This window comes from Xiphophorus hellerii, chromosome 2 (assembly GCF_003331165.1).
Source record: "Xiphophorus hellerii strain 12219 chromosome 2, Xiphophorus_hellerii-4.1, whole genome shotgun sequence".
Classification (NCBI taxonomy): domain Eukaryota; kingdom Metazoa; phylum Chordata; class Actinopteri; order Cyprinodontiformes; family Poeciliidae; genus Xiphophorus; species Xiphophorus hellerii.
Window position 1 is genome coordinate 4,451,750 of NC_045673.1, and position 27,948 is coordinate 4,479,697.

The following is a 27,948-nucleotide window of genomic DNA, read 5'->3' on the forward strand; positions in this document are numbered from 1 at the left end:
TTTTTGAATTAACCAGAAAAAGGAAAAAGTACCTCCAGGTGACTGTGATCAGGACGAGAGTAGCACTGTTGCTAACTTAGCAACAGGAGCTGCGTTTCCATTACATATGTCCGCAAAACTTTGTCAATATTCCACTAATGTTGAAAAAGCACAATTTTACAATTGTGTTGTTTCCATTGAATAAGAAGCCCAATTAAAATCACATGCGAATAAGTTTATTCATGCCATTAGTCATTAAAAAATATGATCCTCCACAATCCTCCAACTACTTCCTGTTGTCTTCTTTGTGGTTTGCTCCAGTGGCAATATCCAGTTGTTGATCATGTGACTTGTGTAAATTACCCAAGTATAAGTAAAAAGTATTGAGAAAAGTCTATATTTCTGAACCTTGCCTTATTTTTGGAAGACATCAAGCCTCACTCATGAGAAAAAAAAAGCTTCTTTCTTTTTTACATATAAATCTGCAATGGGTATAAACTGTTACCCTAGCAGTAGGTGTTTTTGTTTACTTTCAGTCAATGTGTCCTCTAATTATTATTATTTTTTATCAGTACTAAAGCACACAGCCAGGCACATTATTAGCTGTAACCCTGTATTTCCAAGAGGTGAGGTAATCTGTTATGTCGCCCATATAAAAAGAAACAAAAGGGAAAAAAAGGATGCTGAACTTGGAGCATAATGGTGGTCTGTTTCCTAAAGAGAGCAGACTAATTGTATATTTTAAATTGTGTTTGTTTTAATAACTATTAAACATTTAATAATTAATAATAATTTATTACTTCAAACTATTTTAAATGATTTTTAAATAGAGTCCCTTTGCCGTAAAATATATATAGTGTATGAGGGAACGGGCAGAAAGCTCAACACGAGAAGTTGTAATTTCTCGTTACGTAGCATTATGTCCCTCCGCGCTGGCCGTACAGTAGAATTTTTCACACAGCTTTAAGTTGTTGAAGCATTTTGTTTTGAAAGTTCTAACCCGGAAGTGGCGACAGTTCAGGACCCTGTGTTGTAAACAGAGACCTGTTTTTCGGTCAAGCTCCTCAGAAATGGCCTCAGCCGGGGGGATCCAGATACCGAACCGTCTGCCGCTGCTGCTGACCCACGAAGGAGTGCTCCTGCCGGGCTCTACGGTCCGGTTCAGCGTGGACTCGCCGCGGAACATGCAGCTAGTGGGCCAACGGCTGCTGAAGGGGACCTCCCTGAAGAGCACCATCATCGGAGTGATCCCCAACACCAGAGACCCCGAACAGGACTCCGACCCACTGCCGCCGCTTCACCAGTAAGAACCAGTCCGCTGCTCAGCTGGAAACACTGGTGGGGTTACTGGTCAGATTGGCCTGGGGTTCGTCAGGTCTGGAGCTGTGACGTAACAGGTCATTGGGTCAATGACCAAAAATTAACGAAGTGACTTTCGTCATAGACGTAATAAATACGTAAAAATATAGGGTGTAAAACCCCCAAGTCAAATAAATTACTAAAATGAAAAGAAAAGTATAATAAACCAAAATTTTATAATTTTGTTAAAAAGACGAGTCATATCAAATGAAAAAATGGGTCATAAACCACTTTAAAAAAAATTATTTTAAAAAAAGAAATCAGCGTAAAATAGTAATGCCTATCTTCAAAAACTAAATATAAATAAGAGTCATGAAGGAATAAAACAAAGGGCATCATGAGTAGAGCCATAAATCAAAATAAAATAAAAACCTTAAAAATCAGCCTAAAAATAAAAATACATATCTATAGAACTAAATAGAAGGGTAATAAATAAATAAAATAACCATAACCATCCAGTAGATAAAGTGTAGAATATCATAAAACAAATGTAAATCAATTAATTATTCAGAAAAACAGACATGAGTTAAAATGGATAAAAACAAAGTAAGTCATAAACTATACAAATAAATTACAAAAATGTGGCTCATAATCAAACAAATAACCAAAACAAAAACCCCATAAAAGTTGACGCAAACAAAAAACATAAAAGACAAATAATTACGTAAACCATTCATCGCCAAATCAGAGAGGATTTAATGCCTCGTGTCTCATAATGATCCTAAATGTTCTCAACAGAGTGTGAAATAACCAAAGGGTAATTTAACATTTTTCTTTTCATCTGCTCTACCACATTAGACCCAGTCCAGGTCAGAAACCACAAGTCTTAAACTGGTTACATCTGGACTGGATCGTGCAACGTTTACAGAGGAAGTTGTATTAAAACCAGTTTGGGACTCGTTAAACCTGAGTTATGATGTTTAAAGATCCGGAACCGCACTGAAAGTTTCAGAATTCACAGAAGGTTCACTCTCCTGTCCAGGTAAAGCAGGGGTTTTATATGTATATATAATAAAAAGACAGCTTTATCAGGTTATATCCTGTCACTGAGTTACACTGGAAGCGTCTAATTGACTTGTTTTTTTGCTGTGGGAAGCAATTTATTCCAGAAATTTCCACAGTCCAGCTGCAGCATTTTCATTCAAGGTGACCACAGAGGAGTGGACTTTAAGCTTTTTATCAGCTGCGTCTCGCTCTGTTTGGTTACTTAGTAGCAGCTGAAGCTCCTGTTGGTTCATCCTTTCACCACCAACACCAATCATCTTCATCCAGGGCTGCAACTAATGGTCATTTCAGCAAACTATTATTCTATTAATTATTCAGATGATTAATCAATTAATCAGATTCAAAAAGCCTTTTATTAAACAATATTTGAAATAGATTAAAAGAAACAAATGAGTTCCTTTTTAAAGAGAAAAATAAATAAATAAATTCCTAAATGCAACAACACATCCTTCCTTTGTTGTTCTGTTGATTAGTCAGATGATTAATCAGATAAAAAAATGTCACATTCTGTAGACTTTTCTTTTAATCAGTCCATTCATTCATTCATTCATTCATTCATTCATTCATTCATTCATTCATCCATCCATTCATTTGTTCATCCATCCATTCATCCAGTTGCATTTTGAGATCTAGACACAAGCGTTGGGAAGATCTAAGCGTTGCAGCTGCTGCTTGTGATAATTTACTGACCCATTTCAGACCCGGTCAGAACCGGAGGCAGACCCTCTGCTTCCTGTAGCAAAATCTGACTCTTTTTATTATTATTATTATTATTATTATTATTATTTGTTGTCTTTTTGTGGAGGTATTTATGTTTCAGTGGTTTTCTGTGGTTTTCCTGCTCAGTTTGTCTTCAGCTTTGCTGTCAGATTCAGTCCAACGTTTCTTGGCTTATAAAGTGATTTTGGGAACATTTGGAGTTGATGAGACTGAGGAGCTGAGGATCCCCTCTGCTCTGAACCATCTGGGAGATTCCTTCATTCCTTCCTTCATTCACTTCCTTCATTCCTTCCTTCATTCACTTCCTTCATTCACTTCCTTCATTCCTTCCTTCATTCACTTCCTTCATTCACTCCCTTCATTCCTTCCTTCATTCACTTCCTTCATTCACTCCCTTCATTCCTTCCTTCCTCGCTTCCTTCTGACTTTCCTTCTTTCCTTACTTACTTCCTCTCACCCTTCCTTCTTTCTCTCCTTTTTCTCCTTTCCTTTATGCCCTACCTTCCTTTTATCCTTTCTTCTTTCATTCATTTCATCCTTTCTTCCTTCTTTCCTCCCTCCCTTCCTTCCTTCTGTTTCCTTCCTTCATTCTCTCCTTCACTTTCTGTGCTCTCTCCTTCCTTCCTTTTGCTTTTCTCCATTCTTTCATCTGCCATTCATTCATTCATTCATGCATTAATTCATTCCCTTGTTCCATGCTTCCGTACATTTCTTTCCTTCCCTTCCTTATTTCCCTCCATTCTTCCTCACCCTTCCTTCCTTCTTTCCTTCACTTTCTGTGCTCTTTCCTTCCTTCCTTCCTTCCTTCCTTCCTTCCTTCCTTCCTTCCTTCCTTCTGCTCTCTCTCTCTCACCCTCCTCTCTCTCTCTCCAGGATCGGTACAGCAGGAATCGCCGTCCAGGTTGTCGGCAGTAACTGGCCGAAGCCTCACTACACGCTCCTCATCACCGGTCTCTGTCGTTTCCGGGTTTCCAGTCTGCTGACGGAGCGGCCATTTGTCCTGGCAGAGGTAAAACCTTCGCTTTCATCAACACTGATGGCTCATATTTATTCTACTATTCAGCTTGTTCTTCCTCACTGTTGAGGAAAACAAAGCCTGTGTTAAAATAAAAATGTTATAAAAAAAAAAAACAAGGTAGTTTCTCAGGATGTTTCTGTTTCTGCCAGCATTTTTCAATAAAACCCAAATAAATCCCAGTCTGCCACACCGCTGTGTTGAAAACAAGAAAAGAAATGTTTTCATTCTTTTCCCCGTTCATCAGCGGATTGAAGAGACCGCAGCTTTATTGCTTCGTATAAACTCTTAAGTGGAAGCGTAGTGTTGGGATTCCCACAGACCAAATGAGTCGATGAAACCACAGATCGGGCCGCAGCAGCGCTGTGGTTCTGTCTCTGTTTGTATTCTTTGAACCGTAGCTGTTAAACACCTTCGCTGCCAAGACGAGCGGCTCAGAGGCGGTTTTATCTCTCTGTGGTCGTAAATAACCCTCGCTGGCTGCGATTTCTGGCCTTTTAGCATTCTGTAAATGCAGTAAATGTGCTACGATTAAGGCCTTATAGGAGATGGGAACAAAAGTCCAACAGACCTGATGTGGTTCAGAATGTGAATTTATCCTGAATGGCGATCACAGCTCAGTAGGATCACGTCTGGAGGTTCATGATGCCTTCAGGTGTCAATGGAGTCCATACAGCTGGACCGACATATTAAATCAAAACACACAGGAAGTTCAAAGGTCACATGAACCCAAAGGGATACATGAAACTCCTGCAGAGCTGCAAGATGACGTTTTCTGCAACCTTAACCCAATTTCTGATCGATTGACTGTATTTAAATAGGTTTGTGTTAATCTATGTACAATATTGTTGGAAATGTAGCGGATTTAGCAGAATGATCATTTCCATCTGTAGTCTCAACAAACAAACACAAGATTCAAACATTCATTGTAGATGAGAAAGAAAATTTCCTCCAAAAAGCTCAGAAATTTTGAGAATAATCTCATTAATTTTATAGGAAAAATAAGGAAATTTATGAGTTCAAAAAGTCCTAAATTTGCAAGAAAAAATTCTGAAATTTTTAGATTAATTTTTGAAATTTAACTTGAATGAGAATCAAAAGTCAAAAATTTGCTAGACAAAAAAAATAAGAAATTTTTAGGTTAATCTCAGAAATTTTCTACAAAAAACATTATAAGTTTTGATTTTGGAAAGTTGAAAACTTGTTAGAAAAAAATCTGAGATTAATCAGGACGGATTCCTCTCAGAAATTTTCATGAACAACATGGACATTTCTGAGTTTGAAAAGTTTGAAATTTGCTAGACAAAACTCAAGAAACTTTTAGATTAATCTCAGAAGTCTTCTAGAAAATAATTGGAAATTTCTGACTTTTTCTTATTTAAAAAAGTTGAAATTTTAAACTTTTCAAACTCAGATATTTCCAGGTTTTTTTTTTCTCAAAAAATTCAGAGATTAATCTCAACATCTCTCAGTTTGACTCAAACCATGCATTTTAAGAGACAGTTATCCCTGATACTGATCAACTGTATGTAAACATTTGAAAAAAAACAACATATTTTAAAAATGTTCTCGCTACATTTTCTGGCAATTCTCAAATAAAAACAATTTTGGTCTTTCTAACTAAGCTATAACAAGAAAAAATTGGTTTTATTTAACTTCAGAGAGAGAGTAGAAAAATTTGTTTGTGTCTTTTTATTCGGTGTATGTAAATATCTGGTGTCAACTCTGGTATCTGAAATGTCTGTGAATCTTCTGTTTTACTCTTGTGATGAAATGCAGGTGGAGCAGCTGGATAAACTGGAGCAGTACACAACGTCAACAGCAGAGGGCGCTACAGCAGGAGATGGAGAACTGGGAGAGCTTTCTCAGAGGTTCTACCAGGCTGCTGTTCAGGTGTGTTTTATTTAATGTCATTAACACCTGATGTGGGTTTTTAAAAAGCAGGAGGAAGACAAAGTGACTCACACAGCGTTCTGGTACTCTGTCATCGTTTGTTTAGCTAAAAATAAACCAAACGCCTGCTGCAGCTGGGTGCGGTTAGCATCGTTGCCTTGCAGCATGAAGAGTTTGCTTGCTCTTCATGTCTTCCTGAATTTCCCTCCAGTCTCCACATTTTTTTTTTTTTAAATGCGCGTCTTTCTGTCTGGATGCTTTTTGTCCTGTGTGTCCCTGTGTTAACCTGTCCCCACTCTACAAGATCACATCTCTTATCTGTTTCCTGATAGAGAAGTGCATGTCCTTAATGTCCTTTAAACTTTGTTTATTCATATAAACTGAATGCAGAAAAAGTCCAGGGATTGGGAGATTTTGGAAAATGAATTAAAAGGTCAGATGGCTCTTATCCACAACTGAAAAGTCCAGTCAATCAGACTGAGAGTGTTTTCACACCTGATAGTCCAGTAGACTCGGTTCGATTGGGGACTTTTCCTCTCTTGCTCTCCGTGAAGGGAGACACTTTTTCCTCTGCTCCCTTCCTGCCCTCCTGCCCTGCTTGCTCTGTTTTTGTTCTGTCTTTTTCAACATTTTTGGAGCCTGTTTTTGCACATCCTCCAAATCTGCAAATTGTGGATCTGGTCAACCTCAGTGTAATTGATCAAATTTTCTCGAAGAGAAGACTGGACACAGGAGAGCCTTCTTGTCCTGCGGGGACACACCCGGCGGGATTCACCTGGATTTATTCATGATAACAGGATTTCTGCTGTTTGGAACTTGCGGATATCTGGTTGATCGACAAATTTGTGATGGACTTGGCCGAACTAGCGGACACTCAGTCAGACAGAGACGCAAGTTGGATGTGAGTCTTGCTGAGACTCGCAGCCCAGCTGAGGACTCAAAACTCACTAACGGGATGAAATTGATCTTGGAGAAGTTGCTAGTTTCGGTTCAGTGGAACAACCAAACTAATTTGGATAATTGGGAACTGAGATGTATCAGTGAGACTTTAGGGAAGATTGAAATTTATAATCTACCCGACCTAAGACATTCTGTATCTGAATTGGACACAAAAACCGCAGAAGAAGATACTGAGCGCATCTTCCTTCCTCACCAAATTTAAACAAAAGTGGGGTAGATTTTAGCTGTTGAAGGATTTCTCTTTTGTATTTGGTAAAAACCACGGGTCATTTCTCCTGCTACCGCTGGACTTTTGCGTTTGTTTTGGTTGTTTTTAACCAGAATTCCCTGCGCTGTAGTCCGATAGAGTTCAAGTCTGAGGTTGGTGGTGGAATTTGATTGCACATTCCCATGAACTGGACTTTCTACACAAACGAACTAGAGTTGAAGTTACATGGACTAAACGCGCGAGGCTAACATTAGCGAGAGAAATGGCTCATTGTCTTCTACAAAAGACAAAAGAGAAATCCTACAACTGCTAAAATGTGACGACACTCCATTCTTTACATTTTGTGAAGAAGAAAGTTGCACTCATTGTATCCTTTGGGGGGTTTTGCGTCGTTTTCTTCAGAGGTTCTCAGAGCAGCGCCCCCACAGGTGAGGAGGGAAACAGGGTTTTCAAAGAGTTTAGTTTGTTTGCCACAGCACATTTCCACAGTGCTGAAATGTAACAAACGTTGCAATTTAGGTAAACCGCACTGTGTGTGTCTCTTTCGCACACAGTGCGGTGTGAAAGAGAACCACAGAAGCTGAAAATGTAACAATTTTGGTCCCCAATAAAACCGAGTCTATCGGACTATCAGGTGGGAAAGCAACCCAATACTGACTTGCAGGTGGAGCTTCTTTTTGTAACTATATGTAGAAGTATTAGTAAATCATGTTTTAACTGGGCAGAGGGAAACTGGTTTGAAGCTCAGGTTGGAAGTTTTTCTTCCTCAGTGTTTTCTCTCCCGTCCTTTAAAAAGTCAGAATCTAGTCAGAGTCCTGCTGCCTCTGTCTGACTCTGTTTGAAGAGCTGAGCTCTATTCGCCCGTGTCTGCGGCGGCGTCCACATGTGTAAAACATCAGGATTACTTCAAGCTTTCACCTGATCTTCCCTCATCAGAACGGCCCTGCGGAGTATCACTCCTTCTGGAGAAACATTTCTCTTTGTCAGATGCGTCGATTTAGTGAAGATTTGACAGGTTTCCTGAAATCTTCTCCCATCCCGCCGTGTTTCCATCAGCTGCCATTCTGTAATGATTTCTCAGAGGATGCAAAGTGCAAGAAAGAAGACTTTGATAAGCTTTACAGATGGAAAGGTTTCACTCTATCACAGCTGACTCGGCCTGTTTTAGCTCCTGGAATCATTTGATTTACTGCAAAACCTCTGCAGGGAAACAAGCTTTAAAAGTTCTCAGGATTTTATGTTTTTTAAAGTTTGTATGCACTAATCTCCTCCTCGTTTCCATGAAATGATCGTGTAATTCATGTTGATGAGCTGCGTCCTTAACGAGACTCGATGACCTCATTGCTCCGAGACAAGAGGCGTGTCTTATGTCTTTTGAAACGTTTCCAGTCGTCTTTGATTAATGAGTGTGAAAGAAACTTGAGTGAGGAGGAGAGCAGAGGATAATTAAGCTTTATACGTACTCTGCAAAAACTGAGTAACGTAAATTTCCTCTTACCTGCTAGCAGGTGTAAGATACTTCATAATAAAATTTCTGATGTAAAAGTAAAAAGTACAGCATCGTAAAATTACTCCTAAAAGTACATTTATTCATAAAAGTTACTCAATTAAATGTAATTGAGTAGTAGTTTGGACGTATGTACTTCATGTGAAGTGTGATCGTTGTTGCAGCCTCAGGGAAAATAGCTGCTTTCTTTTTTAACGTTTAGGATTCATCGGCTTTCCATCCCTCAGTTTACTGAGGTTTTCCCAAGAGATGGATGCAATAGAGTGTAAATCTGATCAGGAAAATGACAGATATTATTTAATGAAGACCTTTTTCAAGTTTTCAGGAAAGAAAATGGAAAGAAACAAATTTTGACTCCAGTATTTCACCTTTTTCAAAAATGTAAACATTACGACATTTTTTTGCAGTCAAACTCAGTTTTTTACATAAAATTGGATAAAATTTACAACCAACCTTCAGTCCATCCATCGGTTTATGCTTCTTCTTTGTTTCCTTCCTTCCTTTCATCTTTCTTTCTTCCCTCCTTGTTTCCCTCCTCTCTTCCTTCATTCATTTATTTATTCTCTCCTTCTTTCCATCATCCAAATATTATTTCCTTCATTTCTTCCTTCCTTTCATCCTTTCTTCCATCCCTTCTCCTTTCTTTCCCTCTTTCTTTCCCCTCAGTCTTCCTTCCTTGTTTCTCTCCTTTCATTCCCTCTTCCTTATATCCTCCCTTCTTTCATTCATTCTCTACTTCTTTCCTCCTTCCTTCCTTCAAACCTTTCTTCCTATTTGCCTCCTTTCCTCCCTCCCTTACCTCATTATAATGCATTGGGTTGTAATATTTCATGATATAATATTATTATTATTATGTTATAATAATATTATTGTTATTAATAATAAAGTGTTATTAATTTAACATCATGAAGTTGTATAACCCAGTCGATATGTGCGATCAGCCAAGATTCTCAGCTCCACTTTGTGTAAAACATAAAGTTTGGAAACATTTCTGGCTGTTGGGATTATTTTGTTTTTATCGGATGGGAGGGATAATAAATCCGCGGCCAAATTGAGAACACAAGAGCTGAAGTAATTCATCCTTTCGTACAGTTTATATTCCTAGGCTGCTGATTTCTATCCAACTCTGTGATTAGTTCCAGTTTCTTCTCCGACCTCATGTTGTACGCATGCAGTCAGATCGGATCTGAATCATTCCTCCACTTCGCGTCTTCATCTTCCATCTCGCAGATGTCCTTTTGAACAGGCGCACACATATGGATGCACAGTTGGATCTCTTTTTTTTTCAGGGCACAGCTTTTCCGTCAGAATGAATTAAGTTCTCTGTCGAATTACGTTGTCGTGCGAAGACCTGCGGCCAGCAGATGTGCAGCACTACATTTTTGAAATCACAAGGCGCCCCGTCCATCTCTGTTCCCACAATTCACGTAAAGATCCGCTCTGACTATCTGCAGGTAAAAGAAAATGGAGATTACCGCTGAAATGTAGAATTTTATCAGCGTGGAATGAAACAGACAGAATCTGTCATCTCCAGTTTATAAACGGCTTCAGGTTTCTGATGACTACAAGTTCTGATGGATTTGATCGATAATCCGTTTAACCCCGTCAGGAATGACGGGTTGAAAACTTGCGTGGATAAAACTCTGGTTTTAACGTTTTCTGTCTTCAGGCTGGTGGTTCACGTTTGAAATGAGGTAAACCTGCAGAGCCGTGCTGAGAAGGAAACGTTCCTGCTGTCCGATCCAAAAGTTTTAAATTTCTCCTTTTTGTCCTGTGATCCCAACTGACCTGGTCCGGATCTGAAGTTCTCCAGCCTTACTGCCGGACTGTCAGAGTTTACCTTTGGATTTTACAATAATTTGATTCATTTCAGCCCAATCAGTCATCAGGGTTTCCATACAATCCTTAGAAATTACAAAATGTTTGGAATTTAAGTGTCTTTAAGTGTTACCAGTTGGATCAGAGAACAGAAACATAATGAGATATTTTGTTCATCCATCCATTGACCCTCCAATGATTTGATATTTAAAGCCAGACGACTACTAAGTTCATTGCAAACCAAAGTAGTCATAAGTGACCTATTAGACTTAAAACATAAAAATGTTCATGACGGATTTTGACACTCATTCTCAGATTTTGAATTTTCACCTACAATGAGCTTAGTTCAGAATGAGCTGTATTAGGACGTCTTGTCACTTTAAATCCTAATCAGCCGCTGTTGGCCACACCCCCTAATTCAACGCTTACACGCACACGTGAAAATTCAGTTGCACAATTAAACAACAGTACATTTTTGAAAAGCAGAAGTGGAGCCTCCTACACAATCAACAAGAATGCAGCAAGTGGTTTCTGAACCACTTGCTGCATTCAAGTCAACAAGAAAGCACTTCTCTTTTCCAGCAGCCATTGTACAGCAAATACAATGGTAAAACCAGCTGACCAAACATGCTAGGATTGACTGAGGTTGCTAGGTTACGGGTGGAACTCTGGTGGGGTTGCTAGGTTACGGGCGGAACTCTTCTGAGGTTGCTGGGTAACGGGGCAGTGCCTGCTGATTTGTAACATTACTTTCCAGAGGTTTTTGAAATGGCTCATAAACATATTGCCAAAAAATGTTTTTTTTAAAGCTGTTTTTAGAAGCATTTGAAACCCAAATTGAAGTACGAAAATGTGCAAAAATCTGTTTTGACACATGGAAATTTGTCAAGTGGAAATTACCACAAAAAACATTTTTTTAAATGAATATTTTTTTCTTCTTGCTTAACAATAAACACATTGTATTTTATTGAAAATGAGAAAGTTGAGTATTTGTTTTTTGTTTTTTTTAACTGGCAGTACTATTAACATTTTAGAGTCCCGACTTAAATCTGATTGAGAATCTGTGGAGGAAAATAAAGATTATGCTTCCAGAGTTGGGCTTCTTCACCAAAGATCAAGTGGAAACATGAAAAAAATTTGCTCTGTAATTATTAAAAGGACATGCTGGTTTGTTTCTTAAAATGAAACCTCTCCTGATTGTTGCATAAAGGTGATTTAAACTCTAAATCTGGCAGGGGTATCAATCATTTGGGGTTCAGCTTTTATGGCACAATGTAGCAGATTATTAAAGTATGTGAATAAAAATGGTTGTAAACTCCAGAGATTATTTCTAAAAAGCTGCTGGCTGAAAACTTGGCACGCCGTGTTGTTACAGATGGAAATATTACTGTGTTATTTGACCAGACATCGTTCAGGTTTCTGAGTAATTCAGCTCTTTGACTAATCACATCACTCCAAAGCCTCGTCCTGCAACGTCTCTCCCAACCAGTTTCATCGGATCAGCTCCGTATAAATCCACCGTGGATGTCGGCGCTGCTTCCATTCTCCCCAGTGGAAATATTGGAGCGTGATGAAAGCGAGCTGTAGTTTCAAAATAGCTTATTGTAGCAACGCACAGTTGATGGAATACAACAAGAAACATTTACTTACATGTGGAAACATGCTTTAATTGTTTCAATCAGATCCAAATGCTTCTCCGTGTGTGTGTGCAGTTATTAGGAATGTTGGACATGTCGGTCCCGGTGGTGGCCAAGTTCAGGCGCCTGTTGGACAGTCTGCCCAGGGAAACGCTGCCGGATGTGGTTGCCTCGATGATCCGCACCTCCAACAAGGAGAAACTCCAGGTGGGACCTCAGGTTACAGGAAAGCTTGAATGTGGCAGCCTAGGAAAAAGCTGACACTTTGATATAACTGCATGACAAGTACAAACCATTTGGCTGAATTGGTAGAAATGTCCGTCTGTTTGTGGTTCATTAAGGTGCTGGATGCAGTCAGCCTGGAGGAGCGCTTCAGGAAGGCTTTGCCCATGTTGTCCAGGCAGATCGAGGGACTGAAGCTGCTGCAGAAATCCAGGAAAATGAGTCCTGACACTGACAAGAGGGTAACGCGGGTTTTCCATAAACGCTTGTAAAAGTTTTCATGCATCGTTAACATTTTTGTCTCAAAGCTTAGGATTTTATGTGACAGAACAGCACAAACTAGCACTTCGTTCTAATGTCACCTAAACGTGGACAGGGTAATCTCAAAACAGAGTAATTTTATCTTAGCATAAATACAGATGTAATGTGTATATCTCAGAGGTCAAAGTTCAAAGTGTTTCATTTGGATTTTATTTGGTAGATGCAAGAAGGTGCATAATTATAAAGTGGAAAATTATCATCCTAAGAGCCAAAAAGGAGGCAACTGGACTTCCAAAAACATAGTTGGAATAACAAGCATGGTTTAGTCAGAGCGATCTCACTGAAAGGGCCATACAGGTCTCAAATAATTAAGGTCTATTAAGGTCATGAAGGTGAGAAAAGGGGCTGTTAAGGTCACAAAAAGGGCAGTTCAGGTCAGGAATAGGGCCATTAAGGACACTAATGGAGCTACGAAGTTGTCAAATAGCATACATTTTCTACGCATTTTCCAAATGAAAATCTGAAATGTTTATTCCCCTCCTCTGAGTTGATGCTTTAGGGCCAATGTTTCCGTGAGATCCTTCTTCCACATTCTTGATATGCAACAATTGCTTTTTTTTTCCCCTGCCAGATTGGTGGAGCTCACAGCCAAACTGTGAAAAAGTAAAATGAGTGGGAATATTTCTGCAATGCGCGTGTTTCCGAGTGGAACCACCAATCAGTGTGAATAAAACCAAACCTTTGTCACCTGCTCAGGTGTTATCGGTGCGTAAAGGCGGAGTGTTCCCAGGGCGACAGTTCAATCTGGACGAGGATGATGAGGGTGAGGATGGCGACGACATGGCGGCTCTGGAGAGGAAGATCCAGGGAGCCAGCATGCCGGAAGCGGCACTCAGAGTTTGTCTGAAAGAACTAAAAAGGTAAAAACAAAACGTTTCAGTTACAGCAGCTGCTTCCTCCCTGGAAGAGCATCTTCCACCATCGTTTATTTATCCCATCAACACAAACACTTTTTAAAACCAATTATCAATAACATTTAAAACCTGAAAGCTACAAAAAATGCATATTTTATATCAGGGGTGTCAAACTCATTTTCATTTTGGGCCAAATCAAGATCATGAATGCTTTTAAAGGGACGGTTGTGCCAGCATGTATTGATGAAACCCGTTCACAAACTTAAGTAATATAATTGAACATCTTTTCAGTCCCTCCAGGATTTTGTGATTCTTTTTGTGAATCACAAAAAGAAAAAGTTTGATTTTTGTGTGCCACAAAAATCAAACTGTTTGTGGCACTAATTTGGAAATACTTGCGATATTTGAGCTTATTTATGACGGTAAATGCCGCTTTTTGTTACTTGCTGTACAGATCATGGACTATAATCTGACATCAACTAAGTCTGAGGCAGCTGTTTAGTACAAGTTAGAAAGTTTTTGACAATTTTTGAGAAAAATCAACAGAAATGGAGAAGCAGCATTCGGCTTCTAGGCACCACAAATCTGGAACAAACTTCCTGAAAACTGCAAAACAGCTGAAACACTGAGTTCCTTTAAATCTAGACTGAAAGCATATCTGTTTAGAGTTTATTTGACGTATAATAAATGTAACATTGACCAACATTTGATGTGTAACATTGGAACTTGACAAAACATAGTGTTTACTGATTTTCTCGATAGTTGACTTTGTATTTTTGTGTTTTTATAATATAAAGCACTTTGAAGTGGCTTGTTGCTGAAATGTGCTACATAAATAAACTTGATTGATTGATTGAGCCAGTACTTAAGACGAATGTCGTTTTGCCAAAAGGTGATAATATACACCTTACCTGTGGTATACGTATAACAGCTAACTAGCTAGCCTGGATACATTAGCAGCTAGTTAGCGGTAGCCACAAAAGTCTCGAGTTGCAGAACGTAATGAAGATGTTTCTGGGTGATTCAAACATTTGCCTGACAGAAAAGTCCAGTGATAAAAAAAATACATAGAATATACAAGATTAAATTATCCTGCCACACAAAATTTAAGATCTATGGTTGACATATTTAAAGCTAACTTCTATTTTTGATGACTTTTTAAGGATGTGTGGACACCGTGTATTGACTGTGGAAAGCGTCCCTCATCAGTGATGTGTTGTTGAGATGTGTTTTATTCTTTTTTTTTTCTTTCCACTAACCTGGTAACGGGTCAGATCTGATGGTGTTTGTGTGTTTTCAGGTTGAAGAAGATGCCTGAGTCCATGCCTGAGTATGCGCTGACCAGAAACTACTTGGAGCTGATGGTGGAGCTGCCGTGGAGCAAAAGCACCAAAGGTGGACAGAGTTTGGCCCTTCTGTTTCAGTTAGCTGGTCATTATTTATTTATTTATGTCTTACTTTTTATTTCCTCCAAAAACGCAGAGAGCACATTAACTTGTAGCAACGTTTAAGCTAACAAGGGGATTGCAAAAAAAAGAGTTTTGCAAAAAAAAAAAAAAAGTAACATTTTCTTATTTATTTCAAATAAAAATGGATTTACTTGTTTTGGTATATTTCTTTTAGCGTTTAACAAATGTTTCCATCTGTAGACTCACAGAAAATGTACATTTTTTTATTTTGTAAATAGCCTTTTACAGAATAAATGGCTATTTATTCTGTAAATATATAACTATTTATATATTTGGTTATATATAAATGGTTACATATAATCATTTATATATAACGGTTTTATTATTATAGACCTTATCAGTCACTTCATGTACTGTTCATTTTTTCATTATTGTTTTCTTCCCTGATGCCAAAACAGTTTTTTCACAGATATCCATCTATTCCTTTAAATTATGGAGATGCATTATTTTAAGATCAAGAGCAACGGGAGTTTTGAAAATTAGTTGCACGGTTAGCTGGTTATTCATTTTATGCATATTTTCATTTGCATCAAACAGATTTCTTTATTTTCTGAGAGGTCCGATTTGCTGATTCTGTTGCATTTTTCTAAGGACACATAAAAGACAAGAATTTAACAAATTCTCCCTATTTAAGTAGAGAATCATTTGTATGTAAATTTAATTAACCTGCATCAACAGACATTAAGTCTGTCGATGCGTTTACAGACCAAAAATTGTAGGTTGTGATGCAATTAACAGAATAGTGCAACTCTTAATTGCAAAGGCAATAATAAGTGGTAATACCATAGTGTGTCATTAAGTGGAAATCAGTGTGTTTGGCTCTAAGTGTCAGTATTATCTTCTCTTAGTCAAATGGAGCCAATTCTCTGATGCTGGAAAACTTTTCTCAAGTGCAAAGATAGATGGATAACAGATTATTCCCAGTTTGTGTGCCAGGAATGTTAAATGACTCAGATAGCGTATATAATCATTTAAAAGTAATCAGCTCCGTCCGAACAGTCAAATGTCACGATTCGTGTGAAAAGCCCGTTTTTTTTCCTGGAGGCCTCCTGGTCTTGGTGCAGCGACAGAGCTGGCCATCCGCCAGCGAACATGTTGGAGCATTTATCATCTGAGGAGATAAACACCATATCTCCCGGAGGCGTGTGGGGAAAGCAAAGCTACAGCTCCAATCAGGACAACCTTGGAAAATACGAATAAGAATAGACGCTCCCACATGTATGTATGCATGAGCGGTTTCACTAAAGGCATCTGTTGGCGGGTTGTGGTCAGGAGGATCAGCATTCCAGGGCTTTTGTTGCAAGAAACGGAGCAAAGAGGAAGAAAGCATCCATCCAGGATGCAGCCGGTCCCTGCAGCAGTCCGGGGTTTTATCCGGCCACCAGTGCAGGACAGTTATGATCGATGTCCAACTCACTTCCCAGTAAGCCCATAACTAAGGAGCTGCATCTCTTCTTCCATTGGCAGTGCATGTTTTTATCCCAACATGCAGCCAGACCAAAGAAGAAATAGTTCAGAACGGACAGAATAACTGACATAACACTGTCATAAACATGAAGGAGTCTTCATGAATGTTTAGGACTGTTGTCATGCAGAGTTACTCGATAAATAACTACACCTTCAATGCAAAGATGACACTCTTAATGGACTTTTAATGCAAGTTTTGATGGAACATTGCATTAAAAGAGTCGTTACTTACCCAATGACATTTCATGACAAGAGTCGTAAACATTTATGAACTGCTTCATGTTCAAACACATGCTATGTCATCTCACCCTTCAAATGAACAGTTACTATTTGTTTTCAAATACAAATTGTACAACAATATAGTCAAAATATTAGGAGAATAAAGTTGTAATTTTATGAGAACGTCAACATGAATAATAATAAAAGCCTAAAATGAGAACTGTTAGGGCATCTTGGGAAGTTAAACGTTGATGTTGGTTTTACAGAGAAGGAAATGCTGAATCTTTTTAACACACCAGCTTCAAATTATTATCAGTGGCCAAACTTTGAAACAACTGAGCAAATAACAGTTTGTTAAAAAAAAACAACGCACCGACTGAGCTGGTCACATCACTACAACGGCGCTTCAGAGACATTATAGATAGAAAAAAGGAGTGAATTTATACTGGAAAACTCAAAAAAAGATTGAAAAAGGAAATTTCAAATTTTGAAATGTCAAAAATTTTGCTCAAAATAAAAGGGAAACTTTGGTTATTCAGAAATTTTCTAGAAAAACATGAACATTTCTGAGTTTCAAAATGTAAAAAATTACTGAGTAATCTCAAAATTTCTGGGGGTTTTCTAGCAAGTTTTCAACTTTTAGAGCTCAGAAATTTCAATTTTTTTTCTAGATGCTTTTCTAGATGAACAGAGATGTGTTCAGTCCAATTCAATGTCCAAAAGAATAGAAGCTGTAAAACACGCTCATCAAACAAGATGGCGGCTGTGTGACATCACTCTGAACTGTGGAGATCCAAGGAGCGCATTGGTGAAAAAAATCCTGATTTTACAAAAATGAAATCTTCCAAAGCCAAAAAAATCAATTTATCGTCTGGCTCTTGGTGGAAGAATAACTTATCCTACAGACGTAGATTCTTTAAATCTGATCTAACTTCACCGTTTTTTCTGTTTTCAACGTGTTCAGACTGCCTGGACATCCGAGCCGCTCGGACGCTGCTGGACAACGACCACTACGCCATGGACAAGCTGAAGAGGCGTGTGCTGGAGTACCTCGCCGTCAGACAGCTGAAGACCTCACTGAAGGTGATTTAACCCGATCTAAGCCTTCACAGTCCGTCCCACTGCAAACCGAGAGGAAGGGTTGATCCAGAGTTCAAGATTCAGATATAATATGAATAGATAATACATGTGATGGAATATTCAATACTCAAAGGCTCTGGCTGCTTAACCTCTCATGACCAGCTAAGAAATGTTGGTGGAATCAACTAACTCACTCACTTCTTTGGTTACCTAGCAACAACCGAGTGAGTAACTTGTACAGCATTAGTTTCAGGTTTCACCACTGTGCCTCAGAACTGTTTAAAAAAAAAAAACAATGCCACAGAGTGAAAATTGTGGATAAAACAGGAAAGTTACGCCACCAGTTTGGCAATATTTCAGACATTTAAAACAAAAAAAAGCAAATCAATAATTATCCATATCGACTGATATGAAATGTTTATGTTGCGATAAGTTTTTCAGCCATATATTCCAGTCCTAATCCCAACAGAGAAAGCTTAGATTGAAATAACATTTAAATATCATCAGACTAAAGAACTGAATACTGATGTGTGAGCAAATTAAAAGATCTTGTTTGATATCAGAAAAATATTCAACTAAAATGCAAAGAGGTTCAAGGCAGCAGCTAGCTACTGAACCAATAAAGTGTGCGCTAGTTTCCTTCTCTTAGCCTTGATAGAAATTAAAGCTTACTTCATGATGAATGTAGGAAAAAAGTATCTACTGAGTAATATAAAAACCAGAGTCTGATTTTTTTGGGGGGGGGGTTGCTATGGTGATTCACTTCTTTGCTGGGGGAGCAGAAAAGGCGGGAAAAAGACAAGAGCTTAAACAAAAACTGTGTGTGTAAAAAGCTAAAAGTGATATCTAAACAGATCTTGAACCACAAATGTCAGAACCTTCTGGTGGCCACTTGTTACCGTTTTTATGTCTCTACGTTGTTTTATTTAGGAGATATGAGGGGTTTAAAAAACTTGTTTGGTTCCAGGTCAGCATGAAAAGTTCAGGGCTTGAAATCTAATTGGAGTGAATGAGAGGTTGGGTGTTCGTTCGCTGCACTCAGGGCTCATTTAGTAGAAAACTGTAAGTCCTGCAGCAATGGGAGACACATTGGGTGAAAGTAGAGAAGAATACCTACGATTTGATGTATAAACGGTAAAATAACTTAAAAAGTTTCTGAATACTTGACTGGGTCAAATGTGACATCATCACTCTTAGCTGAACTTTCTGTGGGAAAATCGTAAAAAAAACAATAAAAGTCATGAAACTTCAGGTGTGATTGTGTAAGACCAGTAAAAGGTATCGAAATACCAGTTCAGTCCGGTAATGTCCAACCGTCTGTGATGTGTTTAAACTTAAAATCTTTTTTCTGCTGGACGGTATGGCAGAGCTGTGTCCATTTTTGCACATTTTGAAAAAATGTCTTGATTTATTACAACGGGTGTATTAGGGCCATTATAGATTTTAAAGTAAAGAGTAAATTTCTGCCAAAGAACTCAAACATTTTGAGATTAATCTCAGAAATTTTCTTTAAAAAAAAAACAACTTGAAAATTTCTGAGTTTGAAAATATTTGAAAGAAATTGTTTTGGAGATGATATAGTTTCAGAAATATTTTGGGGGGAAAAAACAAAGTCGAACATTTGCAAGAAAAAACTGAAGTTTTCAGATTAATTTTGTACTAAAAAAAACGTGAAAATTTCTGAGTTTCAAGTCGAAAATCTTCAACCTTTGAAAATCTGACATTTCTGAGATGAATCTCAAAATTTCATAGTAAATTGTTGAAATTTATACCTTATTTTTCTGTCTAATACTTCAACATAAATCATAGCTTCCATAATTCCCAGTTGATGTTATTTGCTTCATACAGTATGAGTTCTTCTAACGCCCTCAGAGGAGTGATAATAAAACTGAGGAGTAATGTGAAAAAAACTGGCACTGAATAGTTTTAATAAAGCACACTGGCTTCCTCTTAATCCTACTTGTTAAGAACATCCTCCCATGTTTTCCTGGATGTTTCCGCAGGGCCCCATCTTGTGTTTCGTTGGACCTCCAGGGGTCGGAAAGACGAGCGTGGGACGCTCCATCGCACGGACTCTTGGCAGGGAGTTTCATCGGATCGCTTTGGGAGGCGTCTGCGACCAGTCGGACATCAGAGGACACAGGTACGAGCCAAAAGGATCAGATGTACAAGGCTGCAGCTCGGCGACCCTTAGCAACCCAACTGTGACTTGAAGCTTCTCTGAAAATGTTGAATTTATGAGTATTGATCTTTAATCCTACCCAGAATGTAACATCACTGCAGTGTTTCAGGACAGATAAATTGCTGACATTATCAATCACTTTGACGCAGAGGGTTTCAACAGAAAAGGTTTCGCTTTTATCCTGAGTTTTTCCCACAAGTGCACCTGCTGAGGAGGAGCGAGCAGACCATCGTTTGTCTACTTGAGTCATTTTCAGTCATCGGATCACAAATCACGTAGAGCTGCACGGACCCTGCAGAATCATCACCTGCGTTTGATTTTATATTCTGATAAAGAGATGAGCCATTCCAGGAGCTATCCCGATCCCAACAGAACCTCCACTGTCAGGCCTGCTTGGCTCGGTCCGTCCCGCTTTTCTCATGACACCATCAGGAACAGCAATGTCGAAATCACTCAAAGCCATTTGACTCCGATGCTCATAAATTTGGATTACATAAGCTGCCGCTCCCCATCCAACACTAAAGAGGACCCACATGCAGAACAACTAATGGGTTTTCTTTTACCATAAATAATCAGGGCGGTTCTGGTTCTGGTTCTGGCTGCGACAAACATCAATGACGTGAGAGTTCATGGAAAAGCAGCAGTAATCCTGACAGCGATGATGGAAAGCTGATGGATAGCAGGGATGAAAGCACGAGGACACCTGCTGGACAAGATGGAGAACGACAGGATAAACATCATCATGCCGGCTTTATTCTCTGAATATATACATCAGATTACAAGAACGTTTGCATCAAAACAAAATAAAAATGATCTGATCCTCCCGCTTAAACATTTAATTTGAAAGAAATCATACCAAGGAAAATGAGTCCATCATTTCGGGTCCCACAGGATTCAGGAGGGATTTTTTTATAAAGTCCTTTAGATTCAAACTGTGCAGCTTTCTAATAAAGTTCAATCTAACGTTTGATTGACAGCCTAAATTTGGAAAACTTAACAGTTGAAACCAGATATTTTAATACACCTAATAAAAAGACACAAACACATTTTTTCTCACCGTCTGACCTTAAATCAGATTCAACTTTTCTTGTTTTAGGTCAGTTAGAATCACCAAAACTATTTCTGTTTACTAAACACCAGAAACATTAGTGAGAACATTCTTTAGAGATTTTGTTATGAAGTGTCTGAGCATTTAATTTGAGCAGGAAGGTCACTTACCTTAAGATTTGTTTGGATTGTTTCTATATAAAGAATATTTGCTATTACTAATTTCTCAATGATTTATTGATTTGCGTTATTGAAATAAAAGTTAGCATACATTTTTTACTTAAAATTACATCATTGAAATTGAGAGTTTTTGTTACGTTAGACATTTGAAAACATTAAATTTTGTTACATTTTAGTTTACCTAGTCCTTGCTGTAGAATGTAGAATATAGTTACAAAATATTATTAATTACGGTAATAAATTATTTGATGCATTAGTGAATTGAAACTGTCTTCTTTAGTTAATATGTATTGTTTTAATTTCTAAAGTATGGTGCTGAAAAAGTTTGAAAGCTTGCCTTGAAAATGCTTGAAAGTGCTTGAATTTTAATGTGGGAAACATGTACAAACCCTGCCCTGTGAGCGTCTCTGCAAAAGAAAGAAGTTTTATCCGTTCAGGTGTGTGCTAACACAACACCAAAGACAAAAACATCAGCAGTGACCTTAGAGAAGTGACTGCAGCTGCTCATCAATCTGGAGAAAGGTCAAAAGGCCATTTCCAAACTATTCAAACTCCTTCATTCCACAGAGAAAAAGATTATTAATAAATGGAAAACATTTAAATCCAGGATCTTCCCAGGCGTGAACATCTGAGCAGATGTTCAGATTGTGCAGCTTAGAGAAAAACCCCAAGAGCTCCATCTCATTGCAACATTTGTTACATTTTCAGCTGTTTGCTTTCAAACAGCACTGTGTCCAACCAACCAAACCCATTGAGGAACCCGTTCCCCTCCTCGCCTGTGGTGGCGCTGCACCAAGAACCACTGAAGGAAACAGCAGGAAAACCTCCAAATGTAACCGTTGTTTACATTTCTTCACCAAATGTAAACAAAAATGGTGTGGCTCCAGATTTTATCAGTTGTTTCTAAGAAAGATCATGAGCTGTTTCTCCCGCTGGGGTTAGACTCTCGCGTTTGTTTTGGTTGTTTTTACCCAGAATGTCCTGAGGTGTAGTCCACTTCCTGCTTCTGGAGCGTTCACGTATGCATTCAAACTGCACCAGAGTTCACTTCTACTAAACGGAGACCGAGTTTTGTAGGCGGACCAAAGTTTGTTTTTACGCATTCACATTTCCACAAACAAACCGGACTTTCTAAGAAAAACGGACTGGAGTTTGTCTAAAGCGGGCTAAACTGGACTGATGTGAATGAATCCTCAGAAAAACGACTAAAAGAATATGCAGGAACAAATGACTTTCTGTATGAAGTCCTTGAAATTTCTTGTGCAGTTGCGTAACAAAGTTCAATCTAACGTTCAATTAAAAGTTTCAATTTTGAAAACGTTATTTACAGTTGAAACCATATATTAAAAGGTAATAAAAATACATGCACAATTTTTTCTCACTGTCTGAAGTAAAATCTTCTCTTGCTTTAGGTCAGATAGAATTACCAAAATGATTTCTATTTGCTAAATTGCAGAAAACTTTAGCAAGAATATTTTTTAGAGATTTTTTTATAACTTTCTGGGACCAGTCAGTTGTACAAGGTGTAGGAAGACATTCATATGTTCCTGAAAAGTTACTCATGAGTTAGTAAACTTCAATTAAAACTAAGGTATTTGCAATAGAAACTTGACCAAAACTACTTGGTGTTTTTGCAGTGTGTGTTGGTGATGAAGGTTTATTTTCAGGGTTTCGGGTCGGTTGTGTCTGCAGGCGGACGTACGTGGGCAGCATGCCCGGCCGGATCATCAACGGCTTGAAGACGGTTGGAGTCAACAACCCGGTCTTCCTCCTGGACGAAGTGGACAAGCTGGGGAAGAGCCTGCAGGGAGACCCCGCCGCCGCCCTCCTGGAGGTCAAACTGCTGCCTGTCTTCGAGTCCTGCTGATGGGTCCAACCTTTAAATTGATCAGCATTTCTTCTTCTGTTTGCTCCTTTCCAGGTCCTGGACCCGGAGCAGAACCACAGCTTCACCGATCATTATCTCAACGTGGCCTTTGACCTCTCGCAGGTGCTCTTCATCGCCACCGCCAACACCACGGCGACCATCCCGCCGGCTCTGCTGGACAGGATGGAGGTGCTCCAGGTTCCAGGTCTGGCTCCTCCTCTCTGAAATAAAATTTATTTAAAGCCTTTTTACAGGTTAATTTATCCATCCATCCATCCATCTTCTTCCGCTTATCCGAGGTCGGGTCGCGGGGGTAGCAGCTTCAGAAGGGAGGCCCAGACTTCCCTCTCCCCAGGTTAATTTATAACATTAGTTAATCGGTGCATTATTATTATTATTATGATTAGTAGTAGTAGTAGTAAAAACTGTTTGGCCGAAATCACTTTTTTAGTTTGGAGGAAAAAAAGAGGAAACTTTCCAACTTGAGAACAATGTCCCAACTGTAAAGTACGGTGGTGGCAGTATCATGCTCTAGGATTGTTTACTACAGGAGAAACTGGTAGACAAATTGATGGTTGGATGGATGTTGTTTGTAAGGATAGTTAGACATTCTGTACGTTGGACATTCAGGTGGATGAATGTTGGTTGATTGGATGGGTGAATAGGCGGTTGGTTGGTTGGTTGGTTGGTTGGATGCTGGGTAGATGTCAGCTGACCGTTGGTTGGCCATTGGTTGGATGTTGGATGTCGACTGGATTTCGGTTGAATATTGTTTGGATGTTGAATTTCAGAAGGATGTCAGCTGGACGTTGGTTGGATGTTGGCTGGATGTCTGTTGGTTGTTGGTTAGATGTTGGATATCAGCTGGATGTTGGATGTCGGTTGGCCGTTGATTGGATGTCAGTTTGTTGGATGTTGGCTGGATGTCAGCTAGATGTTGGTTAGCCATTGGTTGTCTATTGGTTGTCTATGGCATATTAATCAGCGCAACGTTGGTTGGATGTCAGCTGGATGTTGGTTGGATGCTGGCTGTATGACGATTGGCCATCAGCTGGATGTTAGATGTTGGTAGAATATCGATTGGATGTTTGTTGAATGTTTGTTGGATGTCAGCTGGATGTTGGACGTTGGTCGGCCGCCCTCCCTTAATGTCAGCCATCTTGTTTTCCCGGACCTCGGCCTCCAGGTTACACGCAGGAGGAGAAGCTGGAGATCGCTCACCGCCACCTGATCCCAAACCAGCTGGAGCAGCACGGCCTGACGCCTCAGCAGCTGCTCCTCCCTCAGGACTCCACCCAGGACGTCATCAGCAGGTACCGCTGAGCCAACAGAACCGGACCTGGGTCAGACTTCGACCCGCCGCACAGCCTGAGTTTTCCTAGTTAAATTTCCTAAGCAGCGCCACCTGGTGTAGCCGTCGTGTCTTACACTGATGCAGGTTTCGTTTCCTGTCACCGCTCTGACAGGTACACCCGGGAGGCTGGTGTTCGTTCCCTGGAGAGGAAGATCGGCGCCATCTGTCGAGCCGTGGCCGTCAAGGTCGCTGAAGGTCACAGAGTGAAGGAGGCGACGCCCTCTGGACAGGAACAGCAGCAGGAAGGTTGGACGCTTTGTCTCCACTGGTAGTTTAGGAAACATTTGGTAGTTTAAATTAATTGAATTCAGTCTCATTGGGCTTTTACCATCCCAGTAGAGCTGCCATATTAAAAATTTTATTCAGACACTAGAACCCACAAAAGAAAAAATAAATAAATAAAAATTATTCAAAATCAAAAATGCTTTATTGATCGAAAAGGGAAATGACATATTAAATGGATCTTTTGGCCAACAGTTTGTCCAAAACATAACATTCTATTCTGTGTGAACCTACTTTTTAAGTTGTTGGTCCGATTATCCAATCCATTGGGAGTTCACACATTGTGATTTAGGTTTGTACTTTGACTAGGCCACTCCAAAACATTCGTTTGGTTGTTTTGAATCATTCAAAGGTGAACTTCTTGGTGTGCTTCAACTGTATGTCCATATGGATGGAACATACGTCCATCTGTCCATCCATTTTTCAGCCATCCATCTGTCCATCCAACCATATACATATATACACACGTATATATACTGTATATATACTGAATATATCCACCCATCCATCCAAGGTTTTGTTGTGTTTTCGTCAGATAAGGCGGCGCCTCCAGAGATGCCCATTGTGATCGATCATGTGGCCCTGAAGGACATTTTGGGGCCGCCGCTGTTCGAAATGGAGGTAAGCAGGACGGCCTCAGGTACCTGCTGGGCCCCTCAGGAACCTGCTGGACCCCTCAGGAACCTGCTGGGCCCCTCAGGAACCTGCTGGGCCCCTCAACTTTCCTCTCTCGGCTCTCCGTGTGTCTGCAGGTCTCTGAGCGGCTCACGCTGCCCGGTGTGGCTCTGGGGCTCGCCTGGACGCCGCTCGGCGGGGAGATCATGTTCGTGGAGGCCAGCCGCATGGAGGGCGAAGGTCAGCTGACGCTGACAGGCCAGCTGGGCGACGTCATGAAGGAGTCCGCCCATCTGGCCATCAGCTGGCTGCGAGCGAACGCCAGGACCTACCAGCTCACCAACCGTGAGTCCAGGGCAAAGGTCACAGCAGGAAAATACGGCAGAAATCCAATGTTTCACAGCAATCTGAACGAACTGACTCTGTGATAGAGTATTAGGGTTACAATGAAAAAAATAAAATATATTAAAATAAAATGACCAGAATGAAGTCAAAATATGAAAATAAAGTCAATATTTTAATACTCTTAAAATCACAAGAATAAAGTTGACAATACAAGAAAGTCATAATATTATGAGAATAAAGTCATAAGAATAATGAAATTACATGTATTATTCTTGTAATTTTAGGAGTTGTAAATAAAAAATTTTTCTAATAAAATTGGGACGTAGACAATGTCTGAAAATCATAACTATGAACTTTTGAAATCTGCATCAGATCAAAATCCGTCCATTTTTATTCTTGGCTTTCCATCCAAACAGATTTCTCTGCAGAAGTTTCAGTCCAAGCTCCACTAAAAGCTTTTAGTTGTGATTTATATTCTTTGTTTCTTTGATTTTGATCTTGTTGCCATGCAGTCATCTCTCACTGCTAAATCAAAATAAACGCCGGCAGCCATTGCTACTTCTGCTAAATGAGCGTTTCTGTGTGACATCATTTCACAAAGGCCTGATTGCGGTCGCATTTAATTAGCAGTACGTAATTAGTAATTAGTAGTAGAACAACCAAGCAAAAAAAAATCAGATTTCAGAAAATAAAAAAATCGAAATTCAGAAGTAAAAAAATTGGAGTTGCAGTGTGAAGCTAATCGTCCGAGCCGCTCAGTGATTGGATCTGTGTGTGTCTGCCTAGTGGTGGGCGGTCCGGATCCGATGGAGGGGACGGACATTCACCTCCACTTCCCGGCGGGAGCCGTCACCAAGGACGGCCCCTCGGCCGGCGTCACCATGGTAACCTGCCTGGCGTCTCTGTTCAGCGGCCGGCTGGTCAGGTCAGACGTGGCGATGACCGGAGAGATCACGCTGAGAGGCCTGGTGCTGCCGGTGAGTCCAGCATGTGGAACCAAAGCAAAGGTTCTGAGGAGGTTCTGGAGGAAGTTCTAGGTTTGGTTTTGGGTTTGGTGCTGCTTGAACAGCTGAATGTTCCGGTTCTACTGAATCAGTCGGGTCCAACTTCCTGGTTCAACAGCTCTGCAGGGCGGAGCTTCAACACAGAGAAGGTTCACTTCCTGTCCACATCTGGACCTGGATTCAGATCTGAACTGTTTGATCCGTCCATCCATCCGTCCATCTGTCCATCCATCCGTCCATCTGTCCATCCGTTTCAGGACTGTAGTCTGGATGAGCAGCGGTTCTACCAGCGGTTCGAATCCCATAGGAAGCTCCTTCCAGCGGCTTTTGGTTTCGCTCTCCTGGCTGTGAATGGCTGCAGGAACATGGAAACATAAATTACTGTCTGATTTTTCATCCTCGCTGCTTCCAGTTTCCTCTCCTGCTGCTTTGACTCCTCTTTTCTCCTCTTTCATCCAAAGCTGTAAAGATCTTTTTTTCCCAAAACGTCAGGGCAGATCAGCTGTTAAAACAATTCGTCTGGGGTTTGTTTTGTGCAAATCGTCTTGTTTTTTCTTTCCATCAGGTGGGCGGGATCAAGGATAAGGTCTTGGCGGCGCACCGAGCCGGCGTGAAGCGGGTCGTCCTCCCGAAGAGGAACGAGAAAGACCTGGAGGAGCTACCGGCCAACGTCCAGGCCGATCTGGACTTTGTGATGGCCGGGAACCTGGACGACGTTCTGAACGCCTCCTTCGACGGCGGGTTCCCAGCGAAAGCCGGCACGCGCTCCCACCCTCAGATCAGCAGCAAACTGTGAGGGAAACCAGCAGAGGCGGCCATGTTGGAAACTAATCATATCGATTTATAGATGTGAAATAACTGGAAGCTGCATCTTTGAGTCAAAGCTGCTGTTTTTCCTGAAGACATCTGGATTTATTTTTGATGAATTCAGTTTATTAATATAACAAAGTAGTTGGAATGAACTAAAGTGCAAATTAAATGACTAATTCTAAGTCTTCAATAAACAAAATGTTGAATTACTGAAGGTTCTCGATGGTATTGAATGGTTTAGCAGAACTCGTGTTGGAGAACTCCTGAAAATCTTTCGATCCTTGTAAGTCACTTGAAGACCTTTGAGTAATTTAGCATTTCAATTAGATTTTACTAACTTCTGAGCTACGTTTACATCGTTTCATTTTAAATTTAAGAAAATGTCTGATTTAGTCATTTTACTTGATGCTGCTTTTACTCCAAGAGGAAATAAAATATTTTTGCTGTCCAAAAGTGCATCGTTGTCTTTTTTTTATTTTTGCGTTTTAAAATGTATACTTATTCATACATAATTGAGCTATTGTATATA

General features: G+C 39.8%; 1 protein-coding gene across 1 annotated transcript; it reads left to right on the plus strand.

The window, feature by feature from the left end:
- The first annotated feature begins 959 nt into the window (after nucleotides 1-959).
- On the plus strand, nucleotides 960-27,875 carry lonp2 (lon peptidase 2, peroxisomal). Its single transcript, XM_032580898.1, has 17 exons — nucleotides 960-1,282; nucleotides 3,937-4,072; nucleotides 5,858-5,971; nucleotides 12,177-12,308; nucleotides 12,443-12,565; nucleotides 13,341-13,504; nucleotides 14,799-14,893; nucleotides 17,618-17,736; nucleotides 19,737-19,876; nucleotides 22,835-22,976; nucleotides 23,064-23,214; nucleotides 24,196-24,322; nucleotides 24,476-24,609; nucleotides 25,181-25,266; nucleotides 25,398-25,605; nucleotides 26,392-26,582; nucleotides 27,175-27,875. Exons 1-17 carry the CDS (start codon nucleotides 1,050-1,052, stop codon nucleotides 27,403-27,405), a joined length of 2,526 nt encoding a protein of 841 aa, XP_032436789.1. The 5' UTR covers nucleotides 960-1,049; the 3' UTR covers nucleotides 27,406-27,875.
- Nucleotides 27,876-27,948: the final 73 nt, after the last annotated feature.

Excerpts from the sequence above, each read along its gene's own strand:
- lonp2 (XM_032580898.1), top strand. The coding sequence starts at position 1,050 with ATGGCCTCAGCCGGGGGGATCCAGATACCGAACCGTCTGCCGCTGCTG. Across the intron at positions 25,606-26,391 it reads GACCTACCAGCTCACCAACC|TGGTGGGCGGTCCGGATCCG; the intron begins GTGAGTCCAGGG and ends GTGTCTGCCTAG. Across the intron at positions 26,583-27,174 it reads TGAGAGGCCTGGTGCTGCCG|GTGGGCGGGATCAAGGATAA; the intron begins GTGAGTCCAGCA and ends TCTTTCCATCAG.